The sequence below is a fragment of the Bombina bombina genome, chromosome 7, assembly GCF_027579735.1.
Source record: "Bombina bombina isolate aBomBom1 chromosome 7, aBomBom1.pri, whole genome shotgun sequence".
NCBI lineage: Eukaryota > Metazoa > Chordata > Amphibia > Anura > Bombinatoridae > Bombina > Bombina bombina.
In genome coordinates, this window is record NC_069505.1 from 241,234,622 (window position 1) to 241,249,992 (window position 15,371).

General features: G+C 46.9%; 1 protein-coding gene across 1 annotated transcript in view; it reads right to left on the reverse strand.

Annotated features, from left to right (window-relative positions):
* FGD5 (FYVE, RhoGEF and PH domain containing 5) overlaps window positions 1–15,371 on the reverse strand; it is a 487,598-nt gene that overhangs the window by 68,448 nt on the left and 403,779 nt on the right. The window contains exons 16-19 of the mRNA XM_053720678.1: window positions 14,236–14,335; window positions 2,289–2,426; window positions 2,097–2,199; window positions 1,735–1,868 (exon numbers count right to left, since the gene is read on the reverse strand). Of these exons, the coding sequence (XP_053576653.1) occupies window positions 1,735–1,868; window positions 2,097–2,199; window positions 2,289–2,426; window positions 14,236–14,335 (475 nt within the window). The remainder of the gene's footprint in view (window positions 1–1,734; window positions 1,869–2,096; window positions 2,200–2,288; window positions 2,427–14,235; window positions 14,336–15,371) is intronic.

Consider the following 15,371-nt stretch of genomic DNA (forward strand, 5'->3'; position numbering starts at 1 on the left):
AATAAGGACATTCAATAACATTTATGGCCCTATACATCTGTCTGTAGGATCCAGCACAATTTATCTTTGCATGGGCATCTATCATATGATAAAGCGGTCAATCCAATTCTTTAGAAAAATGTTTCTAGATCTTAGGAAGAACTTGTGTAGAACCTTCCTATAAACCTTAGTGAAACTATCAAGTACTGTAGGACCAAGTGACTTCCTGAAGAACATGATACTAGTCTCATGGAAGGTCACAGAGGGATTCCAAAAAGCCAAAAAAAAAAGTTATAGTCCAATTTTAAATATTATTTTATATCTCAGACCCCATTAAATCTGTGCAGAAATGTTTCATTATCGTGAAAATTAGGGAAGAACAGTTATCTTAGAATTCATATTTTCTTTTATGCAAACAAGTTTGTAATGTGTCCTTCTTTTGGACGGTTTCAATCATACTGAACTTTTCTTTTGTGTGATCACAGTAAATTGTTTTTATTGTTTGCTACATCTTCAATAAAGCTTTTTTTTAAAAAAAAAACTAAAAAAAAAAATAAAAATTCATATTTTCATATAGAACAAAATCAAAGATCCGCTACCCCAACAATTGTTTTTATTGAAAATGATTCAGATATGGTGAGAGGCTTAAGCAGTGACTGGGTAAGTATCAACTTAAAAACTGGTTTTTAATAATAAGGGACTCATTAATGGTAAAAGTCATGTAAGTCTTGATGAAAAAATGGCTCATGGGACAGAAGGTTGGGAACTAGTAATTCACCAAAACCAAACTCTCCCAGGTCTTCCTCGGTCGGTCTTATTTGACTTTCCTTGGATGGCACAATGTTAGAAACAGTTGGAGGGAAGATATAAACTTCATTCAGAGCATCATCACTGCAGCTACAGTCTGAAGATACTGGTGTGGAAATGGTAGATGAACTAACAATGAGCTTTGGCAGGTTCTCTTTCTGGAGAGAATGGAACAGCAGCTGGAAGAAATGTTATACAGGTAAATAACAGGAGCCTAAATAGCTCTGGGAAGCTTCTACCTCCTATAAACCTCCTAAGATCCAACAATGACCTACTCCTTGTATCCTCTACCATCACCTCCTCCCATGCTAGACTCCAGGACTTCTCTCGTGCGGCTCCAACCCTCTGGAACGCACTTCCTCGAGCTGTCAGACTTTCCCCTAACCTGTCCTGCTTTAAACGCTCCCTAAAGACCTTTATGTTCAGGGAAGCCTATCAGTTATCACCCAACTCAGTAACAAATGAATTTCACTTACCTAACAGTTGCCCTCACTAATATCATTCTCACCTTTGCAGTCCTCACCTCCTGTTTCCCATCCTCCTACCCATTTAGATTGTAAGTTCCACGGGAATAGGGCCCTCAATTCCCCCTGTATTTGTCTGTAAAGTCTTGTCTTTTATTGTATTGTTTCTCTGTTGTACTTTTATCTTTGTACCCATGGGCAGCACCACAGAATCTTTTGGCACTTTATAAATAAAGAATAATAATAATATAAATGATCGAGAGCTACAAGTACTCAACATGACATCACAGATGTGAACCATATCTCTTTGGTCATTGTAAAGCTGTGGGAATAAATAGCAGCAATGTGTGATATGCATGGGATTACCAGGTATTCATGAGCAATAATATTGTCCAGACTAATGTATCAGATTATAAGTCCTTGTGTTTCTTCAAGATGTAAGTAGCCACTTTCCTTACCTCATTTAACAGAATCTAGGACCTACCTCGATCAGTGCAGAGGGGATTTTCTTATGTTTCCTGAAAGAAGAAGGGTGAATGTGGTGTAACATGGATGAGAAGGCACTGGCTGCAGACCTGGGCATAGGCGGAGAGGGATTCATGCTTAAAGCCGTCACCTCTGTTGAATAAGCAAACATCAGATACATCAGCAGGCATCGGAAATACAGCGTACACTTATAGATCACAACTTAAGCAATAGATTTCTTTACATAAAAAGCAAAATATGTGAATTGTAGCAGATATTTGTAAGTTATATTGTAGCAATGATGGTCCCACACTATGTTTAGGTTGGCCAGTATAAGAATCAGTTGGATGACAATAAGGTGCTTGCAGTTTTAATAGTTACCTCTTTTCTTTAGTTCTGAATAGCAGATGTTACAGACTTTGGAAGGCCTGTCTTTGAGGTATTTAAGAGGATATTTGTTTCTGGAGCAACTGCGACAGACAATCTGGAAACATAATCATTTATTGGGTTACATGCAGCTGTTCTCATTGCTACAAAACCTCACAAAACCTAAAAAAAGAAAAATAAACTTACCTTGCCACACGCATGACAATGATGGCGTCTCAGTGTAAGGCTGAAATCGCTGCCACAATTCATACACATGGTAACATGAGGCAGAAATGCCACACTTGGGGGCCTCTCCCCGAGGTACATGTCCAACCTCTCTCTTATCTGAGAAACAAAAAAAATGTAAGGTACTGTACTATAAAACATTAACTATGACAAGGAGCAACTGCTATGGATTGTGTAAAACCTGCTATGACTTAGAAGTGTGGACCCATTGTCCTTAAAACAAACTAACAGCCAGATTACGAGTTTTGCGTTATGAATGGCTCGCTACTAACTTGCAAGTTATTTCCACCGCTCACCTTTAATAGCGCTGCTATTACAGGTTTGCAAAAAAACAGCGTTTGTGATCAATATGGCAGCGTTGAACTCCATACCGCACACAAATACCAGCCCTGCTTTGACATCCTCGTGCGCAATTTCCCCAAAGACATCAATGGGGAGAGCCGGGTAAAAAAAAGCCTAACACCTGCAATGACGGAGCGTAAAGCTCTGTAACGCAGCCCCATTGATATATATGGGGAAAATGTATGTTTAAACCTAACACCCTAGCATAAACCCTGAGTCTAAACACCCTTAATCTGCCGCACCCGACATTACCGACACCTACATTACACTTATTAACCCCTAATCTGCCGCCCCCAATGTCGCCGCCACCTACATAAATTTATTAACCCCTAATCTGCCGCCCCCAATGTCGCCACCACCTACATACATTTATTAACCCCTAATCTGCCTCCCACAATGTCGCCGCCGTCACTATACTAAAGTTATTAACCCCTAAACCTCTGGCCTCCCACATCACTAAAACTAAATAAATATATGAACCCTTAAACCTAACCCTAAGTCTAACCCTAACGTAACCCTAACACCCCTAACTTTAACATAATTAAAATAAATCTAAATAAAACCTACTATTAATAACTAAATAATTCATATTTAAAAATAAATACTTACCTGTAAAATAAACCCTAAGCTAGCTACAATACAGCTAAGTTTGTATTTATTTTAACTAGGTAGACTAGTTAGTAAACAGTTATTAACTATTTACTAACTACCTAGTTAAATTAAAGACAAATTTACCTGTAAAATAAAACCTAACCTGAGTTACACTAACACCTAACATTACAATAAAATTAAATAAATTAAATAATACATTTATCTAAATTACAAAAAATAATAAACACTAAATTATACAAAATAAAAAAAGAAATTATCAAAAATAAAAACGAATTACTCCTAATCTAATAGCCCTATCAAAATAAAAAAGCCCCCCAAAATAATAAAACCCCTAGCCTAAACTAAACTACCAATAGCCCTTAAAAGGGCCTTTTGCGGGGCATTGCCCCAAATAAATCAGCTCTTTTACCTGTAAAAAAAAATACACACAACCCCCCAACAGTAAAACCCACCACCCACACAACCAACCCCCCAAATAAAACCCTAACTAAAAGAACCTAAGCTCCCCATTGCCCTGAAGAGGGCATTTGGATGGGCATTGCCCTTAAAAGGGCATTTAGGTCTATTGCACACAAACCCTAATCTAAAAATAAAACCCACCCAAAAAACCCTTAAAAAAAACCTAACACTAACCCCCATGTGCACTGGAGAAAGAGCCGTGTGTAAAAGAGAAGGAATCGTGTGCACTAGAGGAGCCGTGTGTACTGGAGGAGTCAGTACGGAACCGTGTGCACTGGAGAAGGAGCTGTGTGCACTTGAGAAGGAGCCGCGTATACTGGAGAAGGAGCAGTGTGTACTGGAGAAGGAGCCGTGTGTACAGGAGAAGGAACCGTGTGTACAGGAGAAGGAGCCTTGTGTAAAGGAGAAGGAGCCGTGTGTACTGGAGAAGGAGCTGTGTGTAAAGGAGAAGGAGCCATGTGTACTGGAGAAGGAGCTGTGTGTTTTAGAGAAGGAACCATGTGCACTGGAGAAGGAGTCGCGTGTACTGGAGAAGGAGCAGTGTGTACTGGAGAAGGAGCAGTGTCTACTGGAGAAGGAGCAGTGTGTACTGGAGAAGGAGCCGTGTGTACAGGAGAAGGAGCCGTGTGTACAGGAGAAGGAACTGTGTGCACTGGAGAAGGAGCCGTGTGTAAAGGAGAAGGAGCCGTGTGCACTGGAGAAGGAGCCGTGTGTACTGCAGAAGGAGCTGTGTGTACAGGAGAAGGAGCCGTGTGCACTAAAGGAGCTGTGTGTACAGGAGAAGGAGCTGTGTGTACAGGAGAAGGAGCCATGTGTAAAGGAGAAGGAGCCGTGTGCACTGGAGAAGGAGCTGTGTGTACTGGAGAAGGAGCTGTGTGTACAGGAGAAGGAGCCGTGTGCACTAAAGGAGCTGTGTGTACAGGAGAAGGAGCTGTGTGTACAGGAGAAGGAGCCGTGTGCACTAAAGGAGCCATGTACTGGAGAAGTAACCATGCACTAAAGAAGGAGCCATGCGTACTGGAGAAAGAGCTATGTCCACTGGAGAAGGAACCGTGTGTACAGAAGAAGGAGCCGTGTGTACTGGAGAAGGAGCCATGTGTACTGGAGAAGGAACCGTGTGGACAGAAGAAGAAGCCGTGTGTACTGGAGGAGCCGTGTGTACTGGTGAAGGAACCGTGTGTACAGAAGAAGATGCCATGTGTACTGGAGAAGGAACCGTGTGTACAGAAGAAGAAGCCGTGTGTACTGGAGAAGGAGCCATGTGCACTGGAGAAGGAACCGTGTGTACAGGAGAAGGAGCCGTGTGTACTGGAGAAGGAGCCGTGTGCACAGAAGAAGAAGCCATGTGTACTGGAGAAGGAGCCATGTGTACTGGAGAAGGAGCCATGTGTACAGGAGAAGAAGCCATGTGTACTGGAGAAGGAACCGTGTGTACTGGAGAAGAAGCCGTGTGTACTGGAGAAGGAGCTGTGTGTACAGGAGAAGGAGCCGTGTGCACTGGAGAAGGAACCGTGTGTACAGAAGAAGAACCCGTCTGTAGTGGAGAAGGAGCTGTGTGCACTGTAGAAGGAACCGTGTGTACAGGAGAAGGAGCCGTGTGTACTGGAGAAGGAGCCATGTGCACAGGAGAAGGAACCGTGTGTACTGGAGAAGGAACCGTGTGTACTGGAGAAGGAACTGGAGAAGGAGCCGTGTGCACTGAAGAAGGAGCTGTGTGTACTGGAGAAGGAACCGTGTGTACTTGAGAAGGAGCCGTGTGTACTGGAGAAGGAACTGTGTGTACTGGAGAAGGAACTGTGTGTACTTGAGAAGGAGCCGTGTGCACTGGTGAAGGAACCGTGTGCACAGGAGAAGGAACTGGAGAAGGAGTCGTGTGTACTGGAAAAGGAACTGGAGAAGGAGCCGTGTGTACTGGAGAAGGAAATGGAGAAGGAGCCGTGTTCACTGGAGAAGGAACTGTGTGTACTAGAGAAGGAACCGTGTGTACTTGAGAAGGAGCCGTGTGTACTAAAGGAGCTGTGTGTACAGGAGAAGGAGCCGTGTGCACTAAAGGAGCCGTGTACTGGAGAAGTAACCATGCACTAAAGAAGGAGCCATGCGTACTGGAGAAAGAGCTATGTCCACTGGAGAAGGAACTGTGTGTACAGAAGAAGGAGCCGTGTGTACTGGTGAAGGAACCGTGTGTACAGAAGAAGAAGCCATGTGTACTGGAGAAGGAACCGTGTGTACAGAAGAAGAAGCCATGTGTACAGAAGAAGAAGCCATGTGCACTGGAGAAGGAACCGTGTGTACAGGAGAAGGAGCCGTGTGTACTGGAGAAGGAGCTGTGTGTACTGGAGAAGGAACCGTGTGCACAGAAGAAGAAGCCATGTGTACAGGAGAAGGAGCCATGTGTACTGGAGAAGGAGCCATGTGTACAGGAGAAGAAGCCGTGTGTACTGGAGAAGGAACCATGTGTACAGAAGAAGAAGCCGTGTGTACTGGAATAGGAGCTGTGTGTACAGGAGAAGGAGCCTTGTGCACTGGAGAAGGAATCGTGTGTACAGAAGAAGAACCCGTCTGTAGTGGAGAAGGAGCTGTGTGCACTGGAGAAGGAACCGCGTGTACAGGAGAAGGAGCCGTGTGTACTGGAGAAGGAGCCACATGCACAGGAGAAGGAACCGTGTGTACTGGAGAAGGAACCGTGTGTACTGGAGAAGGAACTGGAGAAGGAGCCGTGTGCACTGGAGAAGGAGCTGTGTGTACTGGAGAAGGAACCGTGTGTACTTGATAAGGAGCCGTGTGTACTGGAGAAGGAACTGTGTGTACTGGAGAAGGAACTGTGTGTACTTGAGAAGGAGCCGTGTGCACTGGTGAAGGAACCGTGTGCACAGGAGAAGGAACCTTGTGTACTTGAGAAGGAATTGGAGAAGGAGTCGTGTGTACTGGAAAAGGAACTGGAGAAGGAGCCGTGTGTACTGGAGAAGGAAATGGAGAAGGAGCAGTGTACACTGGAGAAGGAACTGTGTGTACTAGAGAAGGAACCGTGTGTACTTGAGAAGGAGCCGTGTGTACTTGAGAAGGAATTGGAGAAGGAGTCGTGTGTACTGGAAAAGGAATTGGAGAAGGAGCCGTGTGTACTGGAGAAGGAAATGGAGAAGGAGCCGTGTGCACTAGAGAAGGAACCATGTGTACTTGAGAAGGAGCCGTGTGTACTTGAGAAGGAATTGGAGAAGGAGTCGTGTGTACTGGAAAAGGAATTGGAGAAGGAGCCGTGTGTACTGGAGAAGGAAATGGAGAAGGAGCCGTGTGTACTGGAGAAGGAAATGGAGAAGAAGCCGTGTGCACTAGAGAAGGAACTGGAGAAGGAGCCATGTGTACTGGAGAAGGAACCGTGTGCACTGGAGAAGAAACCGTGTGCACTGGAGAAGGAGCTGTGTGTACTGGAGACGGAGCTGTATGTACTAGAGAAGTAACCGTGTGTACTGGAAAAGGAGCCATGTGTAATGGAGAAGGAGCTATGTCCACTGGAGAAGGAACCGTGTGTACAGAAGAAGGAGCTGTGTGTACTGGAGAAGGAACCGTGTGCACAGAAGAAGAAGCCATGTGTACTGGAGAAGGAGCCATGTGTACTGGAGAAGGAGCCATGTGTACAGGAGAAGAAGCCGTGTGTACTGGAGAAGGAACCGTGTGTACAGAAGAAGAAGCCGTGTGTACTGGAGAAGGAGCTGTGTGTACAGGAGAAGGAGCCGTGTCCACTGGAGAAGGAACCGTGTGTACAGAAGAAGAACCCGTCTGTAGTGGAGAAGGAGCTGTGTGCACTGTAGAAGGAACTGTGTGTACAGGAGAAGGAGCCGTGTGTACTGGAGAAGGAGCCATGTGCACAGGAGAAGGAACCGTGTGTACTGGAGAAGGAACCGTGTGTACTGGAGAAGGAACCGTGTGTACTGGAGAAGGAACTGGAGAAGGAGCCGTGTGCACTGGAGAAGGAGATGTGTGTACTGGAGAAGGAACCGTGTGTACTTGAGAAGGAGCCGTGTGTACTGGAGAAGTAACTGTGTGTACTGGAGAAGGAACTGTGTGTACTTGAGAAGGAGCCGTGTGCACTGGTGAAGGAACCGTGTGCACAGGAGAAGGAACCTTGTGTACTGGAAAAGGAACTGGAGAAGGAGCCGTGTGTACTGGAGAAGGAAATGGAGAAGGAGCCATGTACACTGGAGAAGGAACTGTGTGTACTAGAGAATGAACCGTGTGTACTTGAGAAGGAGCCGTGTGTACTTGAGAAGGAATTGGAGGAGTCGTGTGTACTGGAAAAGGAATTCCCGAAGGAGCCGTGTGTACTGGAGAAGGAAACGGAGAAGGAGCCATGTGTACTGGAGAAGGAAATGGAGAAGAAGCCGTGTGCACTAGAGAAGGAACTGGAGAAGGAGCCATGTGTACTGGAGAAGGAACCGTGTGCACTGGAGAAGAAACCATGTGCACTGGAGAAGGAGCTGTGTGTACTGGAGATGGAGCTGTATGTACTAGAGAAGTAACCGTGTGTACTGGAAAAGGAGCCGTGTGTAATGGAGAAGGAGCTATGTCCACTGGAGAAGGAACCGTGTGTACAGAAGAAGGAGCTGTGTGTACTGGAGAAGGAATCGTGTGTACAGAACAAGAAGCCATGTGTACTGGAGAAGCCGTGTGTACTGGAGAAGGAGCCGTGTGTACTGGAGAAGGAACCGTGTGTACAGGAGAAGGAGCTGTGTGTACTGGAGAAGGAACCGTGTGTACTTGAGAAGGAGCAGTGTGTAGTTGAGAAGGAGCCGTGTGTAGTTGAGAAGGAATTGGAGAAGGAGTCGTGTGTACTGGAAAAGGAACTGGAGAAGGAGCCGTGTGTACTGGAGAAGAAAATGGAGAAGGAGCCGTGTGCATTAGAGAAGGAACTGGAGAAGGAGCCGTGTGCACTGGAGAAGAAACCGTATGCACTGGAGAAGGAACTATGTGCACTGGAGAAGGAACTGTGTGTACTGGAGAAGAAACCGTGTGCACTGGAGAAAGAGCCATGTGCACTGGAGAAGGAACTGTGTGTACTGGAGAAGGAGCCATGTGCACTGGAGAAGGAGCCATGTGTACTGGAGAAGGAGCCATGTGTAATGGAGAAGGAGCCGTGTGCACTGGAGAAGAAACCATGTGTACTGAAGAAGAAACAATGTGCACTGGAGAAGGAGCCGTGTGCACTGGAGAAGGAACTGTGTGTACTGGAGAAGGAGCCGTGTGAACTGGAGAAGGAACCGTGTGTACAGGAGAAGGAGCCGTGTGTACAGGAGAAGGAACCGTGTGTACAGGAGAAGGAGCCGTGTGTACTGGAGAAGGAGCCGTGTGAACTGGAGAAGGAACCGTGTGTACAGGAGAAGGAACCGTGTGTACAGGAGAAGGAGCCATATGTACTGGAAAAGGAGCCGTGTGCACTGGAGGAGCCGTGTGTACTGGAGTAGGAGCCGTGTTTACAGGAGAAGGAGCCGTGTGTACAGGAGAAGGAGCCGTGTGTACTGGAGAAGGAGCCGTGTGAACTGGAGAAGGAACCGTGTGTACTGGAGAAGGAACCGTGTGTACAGGAGAAGGAGCCGTGTGTACTGGAGAAGGAGCCGTGTGCACTGGAGAAGGAACCGTGTGTACTGGAGAAGGAGCCGTGTGCACTGGAGAAGGAGCCGTGTGCACTGCAGAAGGAGCCATGTGCACTGCAGAAGAAACAGTGTGCACTGGAGAAGGATCCATGTGCACTGGAGAAGGAACTGTGTGTACTGGAGAAGGAGCCGTGTGCACTGGAGCAGGAGCCATGTGTACTGGAGAAGGAGCCATGTGCACTGCAGAAGGAGCCATGTGTAATGGAGAAGGAGCTATGTGTACTGGAGAAGGAGCCGTGTGCACTGGAGAAGGAGCCGTGTGTACTGGAGAAGGAGCTGTGTGTACTGGAGAAGGAACCATGTGCACTGGAGAAGGAACCATGTACACTGGAGAAGGAACTGTGTGCACTGGAGAAGGAGCTGTGTGTACTGGAGAAGGAGCCGTGTGCACTGGAGAAGGAGCCATGTGTACTGGAGAAGAAACAGTGTGCACTGGAGAAGGAGCCATGTGCACTGGAGCAGGAGCCATGTGTACTGGAGAAGGAGCCATGTGAACTGGAGAAGGAGCCATGTGTACTGGAGAAGGAGCTGTGTGTACTGGAGAAGGAGCCGTGTGCACTGGAGAAGAAGCTGTGTGTACTGGAGAAGGAGCCATGTGCACTAGAGAAGGAGCCTTGTGTACTAGAGAAGGAGCCGTGTGCACTGGAGAAGGAGCCATGTGTACTGGAGAAGGAGCTGTGTGCACTGGAGAAGGAGCCGTGTGTACTGGAGAAGGAGCTGTGTGTACAGGAGAAGGAGCCGTGTGTACAGTAGACGGAGCCATGTGTACAGGAGAAGAAGCCGTGTACACTGGAGAAGGAGATGCGTGTACTGGAGAAGGAACCATGTGCACTGGAGAAGGAGCCGTGTGCACTGGAGAAGGAGCCGTGTGTACTAGAGAAGGAACTTGAGAAGGAGCCGTGTGCACTGGAGAAGAAACCGTGTGTACTGGAGAAGGAGCTGTGTGTACAGGAGAAGAAACTGGAGAAGGAGCCGTGTGCACTGGAGAAGGAGTCGTGTGCACTGTTGAAGGAGCCGTGTGTACTAGAGAAGGAACCATATGCACTGGAGAAGGAGCCGTGTGCACTGGAGAAGGAGCCATGTGTACTAGAAAAGGAATTGGAGAAGGAGCCGTGTGCATAGGAGAAGGAACTGGAGAAAGAGCCGTGTGTACTGGAGAAGGAGCTGAGTGTGCTGGAAAAGAAACTGGAGAAGGAACCATATGCACTGGAGAAGGAGCTGTGTGCACTAAAAAAGGAACTTGTGAAGGGGCCGTGTGTACTGGAGATGTAGCCATGTGTACTTGAGAAGAATCCGTGTGTACTGGAGAAGGAGCCCTGTGCACGGGAGAAGGAAACGGAGAAGGAGCCGTGTGCACTAGAGAAGGAACTTGAGAAGGAGCCGTGTGCACTGGAGAAGAAACCGTGTGTACTGGAGAAGGAGCTGTGTGTACAGGAGAAGAAACTGGAGAAGGAGCCGTGTGCACTGGAGAAGGAGTCGTGTGCACTGTTGAAGGAGCCGTGTGTACTAGAGAAGGAACCATATGCACTGGAGAAGGAGCCGTGTGCACTGGAGAAGGAGCCATGTGTACTAGAAAAGGAATTGGAGAAGGAGCCGTGTGCATAGGAGAAGGAACTGGAGAAAGAGCCGTGTGTACTGGAGAAGGAGCTGAGTGTGCTGGAAAAGAAACTGGAGAAGGAACCATATGCACTGGAGAAGGAGCTGTGTGCACTAAAAAAGGAACTGGTGAAGGGGCCGTGTGTACTGGAGATGTAGCCATGTGTACTTGAGAAGAATCCGTGTGTACTGGAGAAGGAGCCCTGTGCACGGGAGAAGGAGCCGTGTGTACTGGAGAACGAACCGTATGCACTGGAGACGGAGCCGTGTGCACTGGAGAAGGAACCATATGCACTGGAGAAGGAGCAGTGTGCACTGGAGAAGGAGCCGTGTGTACTGGAGGAGCCGTGTGTACTGGAGAAGGATCCATGTGTACAGGAGAAGGAGCCGTATGTACTGGAGAAGGAGCTGTGTGCACTAAAGGAGCCGTGTGTACTGGAGAAGGAGCCGTGTATACTAGAGAAGGAACCGTGTGCACTGACGAAGGAGCAGTTTGTCCTGGAGATGGAGGCATGTGTACTGGAGAAGGAGCCCTGTGCATGGGAGAAGGAGCCATGTGTATTGAAGAAGGAGCCGTATGCACTGGAGAAGGAGCTGTGTGCACTGGAGAAGCAACCGTGTGTACTGGAGAAGGAGCCTTGTGTACTGGAGAAGGAGCTGTGTGCACTGGAGAAGGAGCCGTGTGCACTGGAGAAGGAACCATGTGTACTGGAGAAGTAGCCGTGTGTACTGGAGAAGGAGCCGTGTGAACTGGAGAAGGAGCCATGTGTACTGGAGATGGAGCCGTGTGTACTGGAGACGGAGCCGTGTGTACTGGAGATGGAGCCGTGTGTACTGGAGAAGGAGCCGTGTGTAATGGAGAACTAACCGTGTGCACTGAAAAAGGAACTGGAGACTGAGCCGTGTGTACTGGAGAAGGAGCCATGTGTACTGGAGACGGAGCCGTGTGTACTGGAGAAGGAGCCCTGTGCATGGGAGAAGGAGCCGTGTGTACTGGAGAAGGAACCGTATGCACTGGAGAAGGAGCCGTGTGCACTGGAGAAGGAACCGTGTGCACTGGAGAAGGAACAGTGTGCACTGGAGAAGGAGCCGTGTGTACTGGAGAAGGAGCCGTGTGTACTGGAGAAGGAGCCGTGTGTACTGGAGATGGAGCCATGTGTACTGGAGACGGAGCCGTGTGTACTGGAGATGGAGCCGTGTGTACTGGAGAACTAACCGTGTGCACTGAAAAAGGAACTGGAGAAGCAGCCGTGTGTACTGGAGACGGAGCCGTGTGTACTGGAGAAGGAGCCGTGTGTACTGGAGACGGAGCCGTGTGTACTGGAGAAGGAACAGTATGCACTGGAGAAGGAGCCGTGTGCACTGGAGAAGGAACCGTGTGCACTGGAGAAGGAACAGTGTGCACTGGAGAAGGAACAGTGTGCACTGGAGAAGGAGCCCTGTGTACTGGAGAAGGAGCCGTGTTTACTGGAGAAGGAGCTGTGTGCACTAAAGGAGCCATGTACTGGAAAATGAACCGTATGCACTGAGGAAGGAGCAGTTTGTCCTTGTGTACTGGAGAAGGAGCCGTGTGTACTGGAGAAGGAGCCGTGTGTACTGGAGACGGAGCCGTGTGTATGGGAGATGGAGCCGTGTACGGGAGACGGAGCCCTGTGCACGGGAGAAGTAGCCGTGTATACTGGAGAAGGAACCGTATGCACTGGAGAAGGAACTGTATGCACTGGAGAAGGAACTGTATGCACTGGAGAAGGAGCCGTGTGTACTGGAGAAGGAACCGTATGCACTGGAGAAGGAGCCGTGTGCACTGGAGAAGGAACCGTGTGTACTGGAGAAGGAACAGTGTGCACTGGAGAAGGAGCCCTGTGTACTGGAGAAGGAGCCGTGTTTACTGGAGAAGGAGCTGTGTGCACTAAAGGAGCCATGTACTGGAAAATGAACCGTATGCACTGATGAAGGAGCAGTTTGTCCTGGAGAAGGAACCATGTGCACGGGAGAAGGAGCCCTGTGCACGGGAGAAGGAGCCGTGTGCACTGGAGAAGGAGCCGTGTGCACTGGAGACAGATCCGTGTGTATTGGAGACAGAGCCCTGTGCACGGGATAAGGAGCCGTGTGCCCTGGAAGTGTCAGGTGTCATTGGCACCAGTACAAATAAAATCAGGTCCCAGTCTGGCAGTACACGTAAGACCATTATGGGCTTTGGCCCCCCTTATAGATAGCACAGTGAATATTAGACCAGGTTACCATACCCCAGACAACCTAGGTCTTGCAAACCTCACCCTGCACTGTAAAACTATTTGAAACAATTGAAAATATGAAAATACAAAAATGAATAAATGCAATAATATGGATAATACAAATGTTTCTGTCGTGCCTGTTTGGCATCAGTTCGGACTAACTTCCTATTAGGCAGCAAACCATTTATATGAGGAAATTGGAGCAAGTCACTAACAATATTACAACTGGGAATAAGTATCTGTCTCAATTGTTTGTGAACCTGCACAGATGTGCAAATATATATGTCTGCCACTAGATGGCACTACTGCATGAGGATAAACAGCTCAATATGCTGACAAAGGAACAATACTAATTTTCTAATTCTGCTTTAATGACCCTGACCCCTATCTGGAGGGAAATATCATATAATAATATGTAATTGCATAAAAGCACGAAGACTGTTATGTGTGAAAAATTATAGCAAAAACAAAACATTTTTATTAGCATTTTTGCTACATTCTATGACAATTGGAATTGAATTTGTTAATGATGAAAGTAACTAGGCAAGAGGTCCTGTAAATATATCCAGCAGTAAATAAGTACCTGCAACACTGGGCCATGGGGATTACATTTACATGAAATTGCTGGGATTTTAGCTTATTCCCATATAACAAGGGTGCTGCTGATGCGGCAAAGCCAGGAAATATAATGTTACAGCAAAACAATGTGAAAGCTGCTCACTAAATAATGTTCTGCAGAGTGTGTAAGTAATGAGATTGCTATGGTGCCGATGCACTGTGACATCACACGCAGCCAATTTAAATAATGTCACTAAATAATTTGCCCCCCAGCTGCACTCTTCTGTCTCCATCACTCCACTGCTAGAAAAAAAAAGGCTTTCATATTTTATTTTAATTAGTTGTATTTAATTTCCAGTATTAAAGTTTATTTCCTACAATCTCAATTAATGCATTTCACACCCTGTAACAGTTCTGGTTATGCAAAGCTGAGATTCACCAACCACCACTCTTTGTACTTACCTCCACATTGTTGTGATAAACAGATGCAGTGGGAGCTTTGTAATATTCCTGGACTGTTCTGCTGATACAGCTGTACCATTCATCCCTCTCAGAGCACGAGCTGTAAATGAGATTGAGGTGAATTATTTCACTTAGAAATTCATGGTGAGCCATTAAAGGGATGTGACAGCCAACAAATGTACAGAGCATACCATTAAAAAAAAATCCAATTTACTTCTATTATCAAATTTGCTTTGTTCCCATGATATTCTGTGTTGAAGTGATACCTAGGTAGGCGTCTAGATCACTACATGGCAGGAAATAGTGCTGACAACTAGCGGTCTTGCAAATGGATAACATTATTGTAAAACTCCTGCCATATAGTGCTCCAGAAATGATCCGGCTCCTATGCTTACGTACCTGATTTTCAACAAAAAATACCAAAAGTATGAAGAAAAATTGATAATAGAAGTAAATTAGAATGTGGTTTAAAATTGCATGCTCTATCTTAGTCCCGAACAAAAAAATTTAGGTTTCATATACCTTTAACGTACATGAATTTGTGCTTTTAACTGTATATATGACAGTCTGTCTCAGCTGTACCATAGATTAGGCACATGGTGGTACAGAGCAAGGGTCCAACTGAACGTGACACATTTAGGGTTATCAGAGGCCAGGGGTTATGGTCCTGCTGAATGTGACACAGTCAGGGTTATCAGATACCAGGGGTTATGGTCCTGCTGAACGTGAAACAGTCAGGGTTATCAGATACCAGGGGTTATGGTCCTGCTGAATGTGACACAGTCAGGGTTATCAGATACCAGGGGTTATGGTCCTGCTGTAAGTGACATAATCAGGGTTATTAGATACCAGGGGATAAGGTCCTGCTGAATGTTACACAGTCAGGGTTATCAGAGGCCAGGGGTTATAGTTCTGCTGAACATAAAACAATCAGGGTTATCAGATACCAGGGGTTATGGTCCTGCTGAACGTGACACAGTCAGGGTTATCAGATACCAGGGGTTATGGTCCTGCTGGATGTGACACAGTCAGGGTTATCAGATACCAGGGGTTATGGTCCTGCTGAACGTAACACAGTAAGGGTTATCAGATACCAGGGGTTATGGTCCTGCTGAACGTAACACAGTCAGGGTTAT